The sequence below is a fragment of the Triturus cristatus genome, chromosome 3_2 (assembly GCF_964204655.1).
Source record: "Triturus cristatus chromosome 3_2, aTriCri1.1, whole genome shotgun sequence".
NCBI lineage: Eukaryota > Metazoa > Chordata > Amphibia > Caudata > Salamandridae > Triturus > Triturus cristatus.
In genome coordinates, this window is record NC_140584.1 from 1,128,228,480 (window position 1) to 1,128,245,937 (window position 17,458).

At 46.8% G+C, this 17,458-nt stretch overlaps 1 protein-coding gene across 1 annotated transcript in view; it reads right to left on the reverse strand.

Moving 5' to 3' along the window:
* The window catches only part of RAP1GAP2 (RAP1 GTPase activating protein 2), a 964,048-nt gene that overhangs the window by 642,878 nt on the left and 303,712 nt on the right, over positions 1–17,458 (reverse strand). The window contains exon 2 of the mRNA XM_085649926.1: positions 8,279–8,363. Coding sequence (XP_085506052.1) covers positions 8,279–8,363 — 85 coding nt within the window. The remainder of the gene's footprint in view (positions 1–8,278; positions 8,364–17,458) is intronic.

Sequence of the window (17,458 nt, forward strand, 5' to 3'; positions counted from 1 at the left end):
CTCTAGAGACCAATATTTCTCCGGGCCAACATTTACCTGGCGGATTGGCGGACCAACTGGTTATCATAGTCTAAATTAGGCCCGTTGAGTCCTAGTAGTATTCCATAAACTTCATCATTAGAATCCGGCTTGAGACTGTCCTTCAAATTCATACTTCTTCTCTTCTCATGACCTACTCTACCCAACTTTACTGCATCTCTTTTACAGAATGAATATGTACACGCCAATCTGCAAACCCATTGCGAGCTTCTCCTGACCTCTTCAAACGTGTCACTAATATATCTTCTAATCCTATTGTCTTTGGTCTTGGGCTCACGCAACTCCATCTTCCATCACTCCCTTTCCCTCATGCTTTAAAACTATGATTGTTCCTCCCCATCGAACCATTGCTCAAAACGTCAACCTTCTTTTTGCTCTTTGGGTGTAGATGGTGTTTAACTGGATCCCCTATTACAGCTCTTCTTTGAAGCTACTGAATTCACAACATTCTAGATTTTGTCAACTTCGCTCTACAACAACGGGGAAACAGCTATTTCAAAGTGGCTGTTTACCCACATACCATTACAACGCCAGTGTTACCACGCATGCGTTGTAAAAACGCGTAGTCATTACTACGCATTGTTTTACAATGCATATGATTTTACCACGAATGCCTTTACAAAGAATTTCATTGTAAAGGTACGTATGGTAAAAGCACATATGTTGTAAAAAAATATAGGTGATCCACATCGTTGTGAGGAAACAGAGGCTCTTCCGTTTCCTCACAACAACGTACACCGCCCGTCAGACAACCGCAGGAACCAGGAGGGGCGAGAGGAACCACGAGGAGAGAGAGGTAAGGGGGATTGGGTCTGGGGTGGGGGTTACTTTTTTAGGGTAAAAGGGGGTCGGGTGGGGGTGTGTCGTGTAGGGTACTATTTTAGGGTTTAGGGTAGGGTCGGGGGCATGCAGGGTAGTGTTTTACGGTAGGGAGAGGACTGGGTGTTGGGGGAGAGTCGTACAGGGGTAGTGTTTTAGGGTTTAGGGTAGAGTCGGGGTCATGCAGGGTTGTGTTTTAGTGTAAGGAGAGGACTGGGGTTCGGGGAGTGTCGTGCAGGAGAAGTGTTGTAGGGTTTAGGGTAGAGTCGGGGGGTCGTGCAGGGTAGTGTTTTAGGGTTTAGGGTAGGGTTGGGTGGTCGTGCAGGGTTGCGCTTTAGGGTAGGGAGAGGACGGGGGGTCGAGGGGAGGGTCGTGCATGGGTAGTGTTTTAGGGTTTATGGTAGGGTCAGGGGCATCGTCATGCAGGGTAGTGTTTTAGCGTAAGGAGAGGACTAGGGGTCAGGTGGAGGGTTGTGCAGGGCAGTATTTTAGGGTTTAGAGTAGGGTCGGGGGTTGTGTAGGGTAGTGTTTTAGGGTAGGGAAAGGACTAGGGGTTGGGAAGGGTCGTGCACGGGTGGTGTTTTAGGGTAGGGAAAGGATCGGGGGTCATGCAGGGGTAGTGATTTCGGGTTTAGGGTAGGGAAAGGATTGGGGCTCGGGGGGTCGTGCAGGGGTACTAAATTAGGGTTTAGGGTAGGGCAGGGTAGTGTAACTTACCTTAGATACTTTTACCAAGAGTATACCTTTACCACGCATGCCTTTGCATTGTATTATGGCATGCACAGTAAAGGCATATTCGTGGTAAAAGTATGCGTTGTAATGGTAGGTCGTGGTGAATGACACCCACGTTGTAATGACATGCGTCGTATTAGTACGCGTTGGAACGTGTCATATTCACAGCAATCTTTAATGTTTTCTTACCTCCACAGACTACATCTGCATATCTTTCATTTGTATTCCCTTGGCCTTCTCTGTCACCATGTCCACATTGATGACCGAATGTTCCTAGAGAGCCACACATCTGTAGCCAGTGCACCTCCACTGTAATGCCTGCATTATATCATTTGACTATAGTACTTTATCCGCCACATGGACCACCCCACTACATTTTAAGGGGCATACAGATGAATAGACATGAATACAAGTATCATAATTATACTGGTACCATTATATAATGGAAAGGGATGTAATGGATACAATTAAATTGTAGATCAATATTATTCACCTCAATATAGTGTTCTACATCTTTCTAGACACTTACATATAAATGCTTAGAGAGGTTTTCTTCCTTTCTTTCTGGATGAATGTTCATGATCTCTGGCTGTTCTTAGCTATAACCATATCTATTGACGATGACCCCAATAAATTCCTAGCATCTCTTCTCTGTTTTCCACTACATCACCTCCTCCAGTGACATCCTGCCCTGCTATGGTTTTGTGGCACAAAGAAGTCACATACCCTCTTCTCCCTCCTTTCCTAATGACCATTTTACAATTCAAAATCTGTGTCAAAGCCATGAGACATCCGATGGTTCTCTGCTTCTTAATGCTCAGCTCTTCTAAGCTGGATATTATGAATGTCCCTGCCTTCCCGACTCCCACAACCGTCTACTCACCTATCACCTTCCCCATGGACATCTTCACATTCTTTCGATTTTAATACAAATGTGACCTTTTGCACTACTGTGGCGGCCAGGTTATAGGTGCACAAAATCAGAAAAATCTGCTGTGCCTTCTACTCCAGGACATGGCATCCTTCATCAAGTGTTTTCAGTACGGGGGTCCATTGAAATATCTTATCAGTGGACTCTCATGTATGCATCCTCTGCCCTCAACAAAATGATCAACTTTATTGTGGCCAACTTAGTGCATGCCACATCTTACCAGCACCAAGCAGATTGGCTGGCTACCAAATATAGGGGGCTGTAAAAGTTACTCACTCTGCTATTCACCACTATTTTGATAGTTTTGCTACATCTGTCTCGATTAATCGCTCACAGCACCTCACCAGGCTCGTTATGCCCTACCAAACCTTTACGTGATAACAGCACACAAGCCATCATGAGATCCCTCAAGATCCAGATCGTTGGTACAGTTTGGACCTCTCTTCTGGAATGCCCACCGTAGCCAACTTGTAGGATTAAAGTCTATGAATGGAACCTGTTATTTTCTTTATTTATTCTATGAGGGCTGTTTATGTGGAGGAGACCGTGTCCTACAAGGGTCGTGCCGGCTTAATGTAGAGCACAACATTAAGTACCATCGCCTGCTGGTTAGAGACAAAAGGCAGGTAGTACATAAGTCATCATAGGCTGGTCATCATCAGAGGAAAATAATTACTTTCATAGACTGAATGGTGTCCCCGGGGTCTGAGATCCATCAATATTTTCTGTGTGGATCAACAATTAGTACCTATAGTGAATCGTGTTGCCAGTGAGGTGTAGAGCGGGAAAGGGGCGCTGGAGGAGAGGACGCATGCGATGTAGGTTCATAAGGTAAGATGGAGAGGGGCAGGGATCTCATCCACAGGGGCAGTGTGAACAGATGTGTGTTCAGGGCCTGTCTCAAGGCATTCAGGGGGGGACCTGAAGTTGAAAATAATGGTTGTATGTTCTTTCTTGAGTTTCAGGGAATGAACTTCTGTGGCATGGGCATCTAGCCTCAATGGGCACAGAATGATGACCTAATGGATGCTTATTCACCAATGTGCAACGGTAACAGACATTTCTGCACCAACAAAGGCATACTATCGAATGACCTCATCTTCCACACCAAAAAACGTGTACAGTGGAGGAACACCTTCTACCCCATGCTTCGAATCTCCAATACCAAAAAAAACCCTCATGCCCTCAAACTTCTGCAAGGCAAATGCCACCATATCCATATACAATAATGGTAATATCCTCATACAAGCTTCTAATAGCAATCTAGCACTCATAGACAAGATCTTTCCTACTCTTAATAGAGCAGCGAACAGCAAGACAAATTCACTCCCCGACACGACTCCTCCCATTTATCCGGATGACACGCAACCTCTGCTAATTAATCCATTAACGACATCAAGGGATCCTATATCTCGCCACTCCCCCAGTGACCCCTACAAGCCCCTCACAACTGACTCAACCACACCAGAGCCCCCGGATCCAGCTCGGACAGACATAAACTTAGATATCGACCATCCTAATGCAGGCACACACCTGATTCACCTGCCGACCAATGGAGAATGCACCAACCGAAACTCCACTCCTGACATCCCAATCGCCCAACCAGCAGGTGAGCTATCTGACAAATCTCCACTTGACTCGACATTTACCCTGATCCCTGGTCATCCCCTAACTCCTTTGATGCCTTACCCGCTCTTCCAAACTCAACACTCAGCGACCATACCCCCTTCACATGCAGCAGCCCCTTTCATGCTATCACCTCTTAAGGCCATCCCTGACATCTACTATGACCCATCAACAACCCTCCTTACTCAACTAACCCCATCAAAAACTAATGATGGTATCCCCACTCAACTTGCTTTCCAAATCTCAACGCAACCAGGCCATACTGGAGGACCTACCACTATAAGGGAACACACGCCCACACACTTAACTAAGTGTCCTAACCAGGACTGGACCGCTCAATTCAACGAGTTAACCATAGGCCTAGCCCATCTCAAGGAGGAAATGCATAATCTATCATCAATCACCAATGAACTACAAAACTCTAATAAAGCAACTTGCGCCACTGTGAACCGAATTAGTCAGCAAACCAGCAGATACTTCACCACGATTCCTCACCCAGACTATACAAGACGGAGTAAAATACCCTCCCCCGATGACCCGGATCGTCCTACGAGGGCAATGGAGGGACTATCTGACAATGACTTACATGACCTTCTCATATCATACACCAGCCATAATGACAGCAGTAAACCTCTAGGTGGCAATATCCAATTCATCTGACCCAACCCCTACAGAGAACCCACTCACAACGACAGATCCATAATTAGGGAAAACCTCACAAAGGTCAACATAATGCAGTCTACCTTCACTCACTCGATTAGCAAACTAAAGTGTGCACTAATCAATTGCAGATCGTCTAACAAACATGCGGCAGTCATTTATGATCTCATCCTCTCTAATGACCTGGACATCATCATCCTCACTAAAACATGGCTAAATAGTTCACAAAAGGATTGTCAGGGCAAGATTTGTTTCCTGTATTTTTTATGGAAACATTCCAATCACACATTGGTACATTTTGTAGCGTATTTATAATGATGTTGTCACTCTATCCGTGATAGTGAGTGGAAGAACAGCCAACATGTGTTTCACCCCTTTACACGGCCATCTGGCCTGGGGCTTCCTTAGGGCGGTTTGAAAGGTTAAATTGTAGATCAGGTCATCTTGGTCAATTGGATTTCCTAAGAATTCTCTAAATTTCAGGCATAATGCCACTTCGGGAGGTTGCAGTCAGTCGATGTGGCTAAATAGTTCCTCTGCTCCCATCCTTGACCTACTGGTTCCCCCTAGTCATGATATATTTCACCTTGATAGAACTGCGAAACCTGGAGGTGAGTTAGCCTGCATCTATCGAAACACAATCACAGTTAATCAAGCAGACTCCATCTCCTTATCCACCTGTGAATATCTCTGCACCAACATCTCTGATGACAAGGGCAACATCTGCAAACTCCACATAGTATACCACCCCCCGGGTGACAATCTGAAGTTCGTTCATTGATGAACTAATGGAAGTCATTACAGCCAACGACAACTCACAAGTGCCGCAGATTTTTCTGGGAGACTTCAATCTCCCTTGGAACAATACTGGCGATCATGATGTAAGCGGTCTCAAATCCTTTCTGTTAGACCAGGATCTGTCCCAATTCTGTGACAGCCCAACCCACAACAAGGGGGAGACATTAGACCTCATCATAGCGAAAACAAACACTATATCACTAGAATCCATCCCCCCATGTGACTGGACTGATCACTACAGCATCTTCTTCTCCATCAACAGTGAGGTAACTCCAAACGAAGCCAACCTACAATAACAAAACAATGGAAAAGGAATATCCAAAATATTAATCCCAACGCCTTGGTAGCCCAATGCAATTCCGCCCTGAAATCAGCACCCTCCACTGATCACCTATTCCAACTTAGAGCGCTGAGAAACACTTACAACAGAAAAATCTTAAAAGCTAAAGCAGACTTCTTCAAAACACAGCTGAGCCAAGCCATTAACCGTCCCAAAAAACTATTCGAAATCGTAAAACAACAATCGCGTAACACTCCAAAGGTGGTGTAGCTAAGCAACCCAGCTACCCCTAACTGCGACGAGCTAGCCAAATTCTTCCTAGAAAAGACTAGAACCATTGAAAATGACATTCAATCCAAGAAAGAACCCCAACAAACTACTGACCATGAGTCTATTCTTTACACACAGATCAAGGACCTTTTTAGCTTTCCGATTGAAGCTCCAAAAAACAATGCCAACTGGCACTCCTTCTCACCCATCCCGGAACACGAAATCTATAGCACCCTGCTAGCGATCAACCCTGCCAATCATTTCTCTGATCCCCAACCCCCACCTGTATTCAAAATTATAAAGACCTCTATTCTACCCCTATGGGCTAAAACTGTTAACGCCTCTCTGAGGCAAGGCTCCATACCTGACTGCCTTAAAATAGGGCAGGTCACACCTATACTAAAGAAAGCCAATTCCCTCTCCACAGACCTCAACAACTATCGCCCCATATCCAACAGCCCCAATCTGGCGAAACTATTGGAAAAATGTGTACAAATTCAACTCTGCAACCACATCGAGAACTTCAACCTCCTTGATAAACACCAATCCGGCTTCTGTCAAGGCCACAGTACCGAATCAGCACTCACCCACATAATGGATGACATTCTAAAAATGTTAGATCATAACGAATCGTGCCTATTGATACTTCTTGACCTATCTTCCGCTTTCGACACGGTTAAACACGACAATCTACTATCCCAACTTGAAAGAAGGATGGGCCTAACCGGTCCAGTGTTACAATGGTTCACCTCCTTGCTAAGCAACAGAACTTAAAGAATCAAGATGAAGCAAGCATTCTCTCAACCATCCATGGTCACCCTAGGAGTTCCACAGGGATCAGCATTATCACCAATGCTTTTAATCTACTCATGGAACCCCTCGCTAATGCGCTGAATTCTGCAAACATTCTATATCACCTATACACGGACGACACAACTATATATGAAAATCTCCTCACCAGATGACTTCATCTCCCTCAACGCCATTCTTCATGATAGCCAAAGTTGGCTCAATGGCAACCACCTCATGCTCAACACCAAGAAAACTGAATTCCTCCTCATCTCTCCTTCCAATCACACACCCAAGATAGACTTATGGCTGAAGCATCTAACTTCAGCATGCAGCCACTGTATGTATACCAACATGTGACACCTGGAGAAGTGTGGCTCAATGATTAGAGCGGCAGACCCTGATGCAGAGGTCTAGCCTGGGACCAGGGTTCAATTCCCCGCCTCGGCGGGTCTTGTGCTCAAAAATTCCACAAACCTGATAATTCTCGGCTCGGTGCCTATTCCAATCATGGAGTCCCACTCTGGGCAATAGCTTGCTTAATCTTTACATCGACCCCCACAACGCTAAGGATGCCTGGCCTCCACCTTGGGGGTGCCCAGGAGTGGACGCCTCACAGGGAAAGCCAGGATGGGTTCCACAGCGGTATTCGTACAAGCGCCTTGAGACCCTTGCGGGTGAGTAGTGTGCTATACAAGTATCAAATTTACATTTACACTAGAAGCGTTCCATGACTGACTCGGGGTAGGTCATGTCCCAGCATACATGTATGTGTTCAGCATGCAGACACTGTAGATATGCGTCCATGTGACCCCTGTGTGCCTCGGTGTTTACTAGAAGCATTACACAGCTGAATCAGGGGGGCTCATGGCACAGCATACACATGTAGGTGTTCTGCATGCAACCACTGTATGTATACCAACATGTGACACCTGTGTGCCTCGGTTGCACACTAGAAGTATTCCACGGCTGACTCGGAGTAGGTCATGGCACAGCATACATGTATGTGTTTAGCATGCAGCCACTGTAGATATGCGTCCATGTGACCCCTGTGTGCCTCGGTGTACACTAGAAGCATTACACAGCTGGCTCAGGTTGGCACATAACATAGCGTCATGCGTTCAGCATGCACCCGCCAGGGGGTGGCTTCTTGGTGCTGCCCTGCATGGGCCCGACCCCTTTTCCTGTTCCAAGAATAGATGTCCGGCCTCTCGCTCTTCCCTAGACATCCCAACAGTGTCCCAACATTCCCCTCACCTCCCTGCCCCCATCGGGACCCCAGTATGTGCAAACACCGGACAGAGAGCAGCACGGCAGAGTGCATGGGTCCTTACCTTCATGGTGGGAGGTGCGGTCAGAGGCGGGGAGTCGGGCCGATCTGGAGGGGTCACATCGGCGCTGTTCGACAGCTCCTGCTTCCTGCAAAAGAGAGGCATTCACGTGAAACCGGCTTCAATAGACAACCTCGCTTCCCTCCGACGTGTGGTTATCAATGCAGACTGAGGGGGCCTAGATAGGCAGCCCCCTTCCCAGCAGGCTCCCCTTGTCACATTTCATCAAAGCCCCTGCACGCGCAGCGCACACATTAACATGCATTTATGAGCCACGCATGGGGGCTGCATGAAAGCAGGCCCCGTGAATATGCTGCCGTCCGCCAGGCCCCTTCCGGCGGCACATTCATTCATGTTTTCAACTACATCTCCCGTAAACAATTTGCACCTTGACCTGGGGGTTCCTTTGAGAATCATGGGGTGCGCTGCTTCTGCAATCAGAGCCTGGCTCTACCTACTGCGCGCGCGGCAGGTGAGAGGTATTCCAGGTAATTCTCTCTGCCACGAAGGCTGAGAGATGGATAGATAAATAGAATTTTGTTTCTATGACAACACCATTGCTAGGAGAGAAAAAAAATCTTCTTTCTATCCATCTGGCTCGAACCAGTGACTGAGCATTGTCTCCTTGCTTGAGCCATTCTGCAACCTCTGTAGAGCCTGCGCGGGGCGTGCAGGATGGGAGCCCAGAACACTCAATGTGGGAGGCGAGCGCTATACTGCGAGCTCCAGGTCACTGTCTTTAAATAAGAATAAGCGCTTTTGGAGCGAGCCACGGCAACAAGATGGCTACTCTTGCCGCAGTGGCTGCAAGGAGGTGCGGTGCTGTGCTGGCAGGCCTGTCACTCTCCGCTTCCTGGACAATACAGCCTCGTCGCCAGCATTTATATACCTGAAAACTACTCAATTATAAAATGGATGGATGGATGGATGTTCTGACAGACCTAAAAACACTAACGTTCACCAATTATGGTTAGCTTCCCCATCCTTTACTCAGATAAAAGCCATGCAAACCATAACTCGCACACCCGCAGCAGTCCTCAAGATGTAACAGCAGCTACTACACATGCCATAAGTGATCTTTCAAGTCAGATACCATTAACACTAATAATGTATGACTATGTGTTGATATTTCAAGAGGTTGTGCTAGGGTAACAAAAGTGAACTAGAATAAACTGACAGACAGAGGCTACATGGTCTCATTGTTGGTGCAGGCGCTAAATCAGTGCTTGTGTACAGGGCTGGCTTTAGAGCTGGTGGCGCCCGGTGCGACAATGTCTGTTGGCGTCCCCCAATGACCACCTCCACCACGGATTCCCTCACCACTACCTTTTAACGGTGTCCAACTCTCCTTAACAACTCTCTCAGATGCCAATATAGCACTCTCTATCAGATGCATGTATAGCGCCACTCCTACCATGTTTGGGGTACACGCACATTACACTTAGACAATCAATCATAAGTGTATATCTCAGTATATAGGAAATGTTACATAAGACAGAGGACTACAAGGTGTAGGAGTCACATGTCATCAATAGTCGTAGGCAGTATAGTTTAATATTGCTTGATCTACAGAAGCACAAACTCAGAATTTAAAAAGGGACACCAGAGTTGGGGGTTCTCTTTAACATTGAGAATAGAGTTCTGCCCAAATTAATCCTTTTTGCAACATTAATCTTTGCTCAAATCTATACTTTGCAGCGTGCATACAGTTCTTTGATAAAAGTTAATAGTTCAGTACAATTACAAAGTGCATAGAATGTAAATAGGTCAGTGGGTTACTGCTGATAAAAGACACATCATTTTTTTACTTGCAATTTATACATTCAAAACCTATATTAGGATTTTAACTTATAAACTGCAAGTAACAAAATCATGTCTCTTTTAAAAGCAGTAAAACTCATTGACCTATTTACATTCTATGCACTTTTCAATCTGCTCGGTGCTTGTTTTTTGCAGCAGAAGTATTAACCCTCTGCACTACTTTATAGTGAGTCAAAACCCCAATTGAACACAATTAAACAAATCTCAGACCTCTCTTCAGAAAGAACATTAATCACAGGATTTATCCTGACATTTCTCTGTTGCCCGGAAATTGCTGGAGGAAACGAACGCGGAAGAATGGTGCTTTAAATAATAATAACTTGCAAACTCGGCCCCCCCCCCGGAATACAGCACCCGGTGCGGTGGCACCGGTCGCACTGTTCTAGAGCCGGCCCTGCTTGTGCACTCCCAGTTTCAGTGTCTGTGGTTCCTGTCTCACTGTATGGGTCTCTCAGTCCAGGTGTGCATACCTCTATGTCTTGCTGCTTGTTTGTGTCTCTCTTGGTGTTTTTGACTCTCCCCCAGCACCTAGGTCTCATGCCTTGCCAGTTGTGTTTGTCTTAGTGAAGGGGTGTGTTCCTGTACCCCTTTTAAATGTGTGTATGTGTAAGGGTGCTGGTGTTGCCCCTGTCCCGTTTCCATATTTCAGTGTACGAGTCTTTCAGGGCACTTATTTCCATCCAGGAACACTTTCCCTGTTTGCGCCAGAGCACACCTTAAAACAGGTGCGCCGGGCGCAAACAGGGAAAGTGCGCCCTATTAAGGTGTATGCGCTGCCCTTAGGACAGCCGCAAAGTCACACTGCTCTAGGGGCAGCACATCCAAGTGGATTACGGCGTGGGTGCTTGAAAGCTGCTCCGTGTTTCACTGTGCAGGCAGCAACCCATCTGCACTTTCAAGAAGGGAGAGAGATCCCTATGCAAGGTGGGTGCAATGAGTGACTGCACCCAACTGCAAGGGGATGTCTGGGGGTCCATGGGTCCCCATTCCTCATCTCTAGAGGGCTGTCTTTAGGAGGTGCACTAAGAGTGCACCACCTTTTTGAGGAATACTTTCAGTGCACCACTTCAAGGCATGTTTGCCTCTGCGCCTGTATCCATAACACTGCGCAGGTGCAGAGGCAAAATGAATCCCTCATTTGCATGAGGCCACACCCCCATGCAAATGATATCGCTGGCGCCAGTGCTCAATTTGAGCCAGTGGTTTCCGGTGCTCAGCACCAACACTTAATTGTCAACACCGCACTTAGGACAGTCTGTCATGTGGTGGCGCTGCTCATCTAATTTAGAGATGAACAGCACAACAGTATTTTGTTAATACAATGTACATAAAAAATTTCTCATACCTGCCTCCCCAACCATTCCTTTAGCTATGCACTTAGCACTTGCAGGTGAGAGAGATGGTTAGTAGTTGTTTTGGCAGCGATGACAGGGGCGTTGGGTGGTGCAAGTTGCAGTGGCCTCCTGGTCAGAGCCCTGGCACTTATTATTTTACAAGTTAAGCACTACCTGGTGCTCCATATGTACCAGCGCTGTCTGTATTACAGAAGGAGCCACACAAGCATCAGTGGCTCCTTCTGTAATACCAAAGTGCCCCGGGGGAACACAAAGCGGGCGCACTTATTTGTTGCACGCCGGGCACCCTCTATGATACGACCCTGGTCTGATGTGCTTATCTTCATGTCCTAATGTTTGTGTGTGCCTGTCCCTTCCATGCATCCCTCTGTGTGTGACTCTCTGCCCCAGGAGACCTTCTGGCCTTTGTTACTCTGATGGTCATTTTTGTCTTACTGCAGTGTTGTGTTGATGTTGTCCAAGTGCTCCTGTGAAAATGGCCACTTCTCCTAGTATCAACTTTGTAATGTCACAAGCAATATGGGAATGTGTAATGCCACTTCCTCTAACCCTGACATTTAGGCGACTTGATCTCTATGCACCTTAGCTCACTCGAAGAGTCCCAGGTGTGTCTCTCAGTGAGAGTAAGAGCAGTACGTTAGCACCACTACTAAATGAAAGCCCACCTGTGAGACCCACATCACCATCCCAGAGATGACGGAGCACCACGGGTGAGCCGGGTATCCCTCCTTGGGGCCTCCTGGGCACCATAAACAGCACTTAAATTACAAAATGGAGCTGGCACCTTATCGATGCGTGTGAAAGGGAGTCTGACCAGGTGCCCACTGGAACCTAGGAATACCTCTGCACAGTGTATACTGCAGCCACCGCAGTGTTTGAGAAAATAATGCATGCACACAATGTCTACAGGGTTGCCACCTAGCCACTATTATATCACCTTGGTTGCTATTTTTCTGCTTAGGCTGGTACAACAATTGGTCAAAATTCAGCAATAGCTTTGAAATATAAACCTAAAATAGAAAATATATAAAAAAAAATCACTTTTAACGTGTTTTAGTGCTGTTTAAACTATTCATTATTGAAAATTAAACAAGTGGAAAAGGAATTGCCATGTAAAAAAGTTTGTATTAAAAATGTTGAGTACTTTTTTACTGACCTCCAAAAAATGTGTCCAGAATATCAAAGTCTGCTACATGTTTACGGTGAGTATTTCAAGGAAAGTGTAATTTTACTATTCTTAACTCCACGTCTACTTACCTTGACAATATGTGTACTTACCAATACCATCAGGGTAAGTGAAGGTGAAGGTAAGTAAATCAGCACCTCCATATGTGCACTTACCCCACAAAAGAATCACGGTGAGTATATAGAGTGTATATTGTGTAGTGCGGCTGTTCTTTACCTGTGATCCTGGGCCCCCAAGGGGTTCCGCAATGCCTACCGAGGGGGTCTACGACTCCTTGGTGGCAAATAAAATAATATTTAAAGATGAATAAAGTGTAAGAAAATAAAGAAATAAAATTGAGCATTTTAAAACATTCAATAAATGTGAAGGAATTTTGAATTGGAGGTTAGAGGTTCCAATCATCAAAATTGCCTTGACGGGGGTCCTCTGCTTCCAGTAGTAACTCTGTGGGGGCCCCTGTAGTCAGTAATAATTAAGTGGGTGTCCACAGAAGTCTAAAGGTTAAGAACCACTAGTGTAGTGTATATGAAGAGAATTGTGTAGGTTTACTATTCATAATTCTGCATCTACTTACCTTCATGATGCATCATCAATCTACTTACCTTGACAATATGAACATATTGTAAAGGTACATAGATGTGGAGTTTAGTAAAGAAAATGTAAACTTCTGTATCTATGCTTATCTTTATGATGTAGTGGTAGTCAATATTCTGCATGCAATATTATTGAAAGTTGATAAAAAAAATTGATAAAGTGGAGAAAACCGTTAAAAAAAACACACATTATTTCGTATTAAAGTATCTACCACTGGTCCTTCCAGAATCTCAAAACATGAAATCAATATCTGATCGTCTTCACTGAAAAGGTGGCACTCAAATGCTAGGGCAGATACATATTAATTTCTGTAAGTATAGTCACCAACAGTGGTATACTTACAGTTTGAAGTGCTGGTGGGATAAACGTAGCCTCAGGGTTGGTAGACTGCTGTGCTCCATCGCGATCTGAGCCCAAAGCCTACGTTAAGAGCGCGTCACTCCGGTAGGTCTCTGATATAACCATAAGTTGATTTGTTCCCTAAAGGAGTCCCTCTTATCAAATGCTTGCGGTGCTTTGCAAATGCAGCCGCCCTCAGGGAGGGATGCTATTATTAGATTACAGCTATGCCTCGGGGGTTAAATATTAACATTCTACCCAGCCCAAACAGATGTCATATTTCTGTTGCAGAAGCAGATGCAAAATGCTCATAACTCGCAATAAGGGTGGTACCACCTGGGCAAAGAATGGAGGCGGACGCCACCGCTCTGCAGTTGGGATGGGAGGGGCTCTGTGACTTCTGCCTTTATTGTGAAGATGTCTCATTTGTCCTTAAAGTAGTGGGCTCCCAGAGCTTGCCACTAAGGTGCAAAAAATGTGGCTCTCAGCAAGTGTCAAGAACCTAAAACTTCAAAGCTTTGCAAGAAATGAAAAAGATACAAGATTTGCAAAGGTAATCACCTAATCCCCCTGTGACTACATATATATATACATATATGTAGGACTTGGCCTTTTTGGCTAAAGTTCCCTAAACTTTTTGCTTTCCCCCTAGACCATTTTCCTGACCTAGAATAGCCAATTTAGAAGCTTTGGGTACTTTGCCACTGCTGATCAATGTAAAAGTACAAGATTTCCCCGTTTAAAATGTAATGGTGATTGGTTGGCCATGATTGGTATGTTTGCCTTACTATTAAAAGTCCCTAGTGATGTGCACTGTGTGTGCAAGGGCGTGCAGAGAAGGGAACTCAGGCCTTCAGTGAAGTGCCTGCGCGCAGAATGCTAAGTTAGCATGTTGTCCTGACAAGTGCAACTACTTGTCAGGTCTGCCTTTCCCTTTTACATACACATTGGGCATCCCTGTGGTAGGTCCCAGGGTACTACTGGGCAGGGTGCAGTGTAGATAAAAGGCAGAACATATACTGAGGTGTGTGCTATGTTCTGACAGTGAAAAGCTCTCCATTCTGTTTTTCACTGCTGAAAGGCCATTTTGCCCATAGGACAGAATGGGGAGGCTGGGTGTTGTGTTTGTTAGCCTAGTTTCCTGTCAGTTTATAATAGAGAGGCTAAGTTTAGTATGTATGAACTCACAGTGTTATAACACATCTTTCTGTGAAGATGGTTTTGACACTGTGTGTTCATAAACCACTCTTTTAGAAAGTGGCTGAGTTTTGTGCTCTGAGCATTTCTGTGTGTCTCTGAAATGTGGATTGTCTGTCTGGAACTGAACGTGAGAGGAGCTGGGAGAGGTCTTGACCCAGGGAGGGGTTGAGATGGCACTAGGCTGTCCTGCATCTGGAGAGTAGGGGGAGGAGAAGCCTGAGAGGTAAAAAGGTGTGGGCTGGTGCTATAAACCAACTGCCCATCTCCTTCTGAGTGATTAAGGATCCAGACCCCCAGTATCAAAGGGAGAGAGGTGACACTGGGAGGGAGACACCCAGAACTGATTTAGGGAGGGGTCAGGGACCCCTGTGCACATACGAACTTCAAAGACATTAAGGGGTATAACTAGGAAAGTTGAAACCCCTGAAAGGGGGAATGAAACAGATATGGATTGAGACTGTAAAGGCTTGGACCCATTCTGTGGCCAAGAAGAACCTCTGCTAAAGAAGGAGCAACTGAAGAGACTGCTTTGGATAGACCAATCCTTGCTTCATGATCTGGGGCTGGTCTGCAGTTTACAGTTCTAACTAAGGGAGAGGCTGTTGGGACTGTGCTTGAAGGCGCTGGGTCCCCCTGCTTGAAGAAAGCTGTGCTTAGGGCTGTGTCTTGTAACTTCCAAGGGCCCGAGGAGAGCTGGCTCCCTGTTTGGAAATACAGGATCATAAAAGTTTCCAGAGAAGCCCCAAGCGCGGTGTGCGCGTGCTTTTGCAGCTTGAGACCCTCAGAAGTTGTGCCGTGTGATCGTGGGCACACAGGAGTAAACTAATTCTTGAACGCGCTGGGAGCGTGTCGAAGTGCAGGCCAAGGCGTTGGTGAGAAGCGCCTGGTCGTGGTGTGCACGGGGAGACAAGGTGAGGCTCGGACGCGCAGTGTGCGTGTCGTGGTGCAGCCCTGTGTTGGTGGAGAGCATCCGGGCCTCGTGTGCACCAAAGTAAGAAGCGAGACCCGGACACGCTGGGTGTGTGTTGGGGTGCAGCCAGGGCGTTGGTTAAGAGCGCATGGGCATCGTGTGCACCAACCGAAGAAGTGAGTCTCAGACGCGCTTGGTGCGTGTCGTGGTGCAGCCTGGGTGTTGGTTAAGAGCACCTGGGCCTCGTAGGCACCAAAAGAAGAAGTGAGTCTCGGACGCGCTGGGTGAATGTCGTGGTGCAGCCAGGGCGTTGGTGAGGAGGGCCTGGACATCGTGGGCACCGGGAGAAGAGGTGAGACTCGGACGTGAAGAGTGCATGTCGTGGTGCAGCCAGGGCGTTGGTGAAGAGCACCTGGAAATCATGTGCACCGGGAGGAAAGGAGAGACTCGAACACGCAGGGCGCGTGTGGCGGTGCAAACGGAGCGTTGGTGAAGAGCGCCGGATCGTGAGCACCAGAGAAGAGGCAAGTCTCAGACATGCGATGTGCGTGTCGAAGTGCAACCTGAGGTGCTGGTGAGGAGTGCCTGAGTAAGGAGGTGCATCAAATTGGAAGTAAAATATCCACAATGCTGAGCGTGGATATCAGTGTGGACTGAGACCGCCAGAAGGAGGGCCAAGTCATTGGGCCCTCAAAGTCACCCGCAGCGGCCCGGACCGGCAGCCACAGAAGAGCTGAGCCGCCGGCCCGAGTCCGCCGCACCCCTTGACGGAGTTCTGGATCAAGGCCCAAGTCGCTGACGGGGAGGAGAGCGAGGTCGCGCCCCCAGGTAACATGGATCAACACCTGGGGTGGGGTGCGGGCCCGGAGGGACACTCTCTCGGCATCCCGGTTCAGTCAGCTGCGAGCCGTTGCTTCAGCTCAGATCCTGGCCCGTGCTGACCCAAGGATGGGCAGTGCTGGGGCCAGAGTGGGAAGCAGTACTTTTATGTCATCATTTGATCCATAACGGGGGCACTGTTAACAGAGCATGTAAAACTGTCTGTTGGAAAACGAGGCAGCATCTGTGAGGCCTGCACAAATAAAATGACTACATCTGTCCTTCACTGGGAACCAAACACCCAATTGTAGCGCCTGACTCTCAGAGGGTAGCGTTGCAGAGCAGTCTGAGGCTTACTCAAGGGAGGTGGTGTGGGCTAGTAATCGCCATTTGCAGGGGCACAAAAATAACACTCAATAATTGATTGTCCAGTCTGTACTTTGCTTTATAAAAGTAAGAGTACATTTATTAAACACACACACCACTCAATACTATGCACCAATTTACAAATATACATAAGCTGTTGGAATTACGTTGTGACATTGCATAACATCTCCACCCCTCCCGCAGGGGGGGTGGGGTCTAGTACCACCACTCCCATGTATGCACATCAACTTGCCCCCAATGCAGTTAGTTGAACATAACCTGGAGCGAGGGCCCTGCGCACTGGCACCATCCCAGTGGCGACCCACCCCATTACCAAAACAAGCATTAAAAAGGGGTAAACCTGCCTTGGTGACACATGACCCTGACTGAGCATCTCCTACTGACCATAAAGTATGCACCTCTATATCTTAAGGGCTAGCAGTCTGGGGTCTTCACCTAAGCGCAGCAGCAAGAATCCATGTTTACGCACACTTTAGAATGACTGTACTCATCACCTTGGTTGATCATTTGAATGCATTGCAATTACAGCCCCTAAAGGCATCACAGATGAAATCACAGGATTGCGCATATAC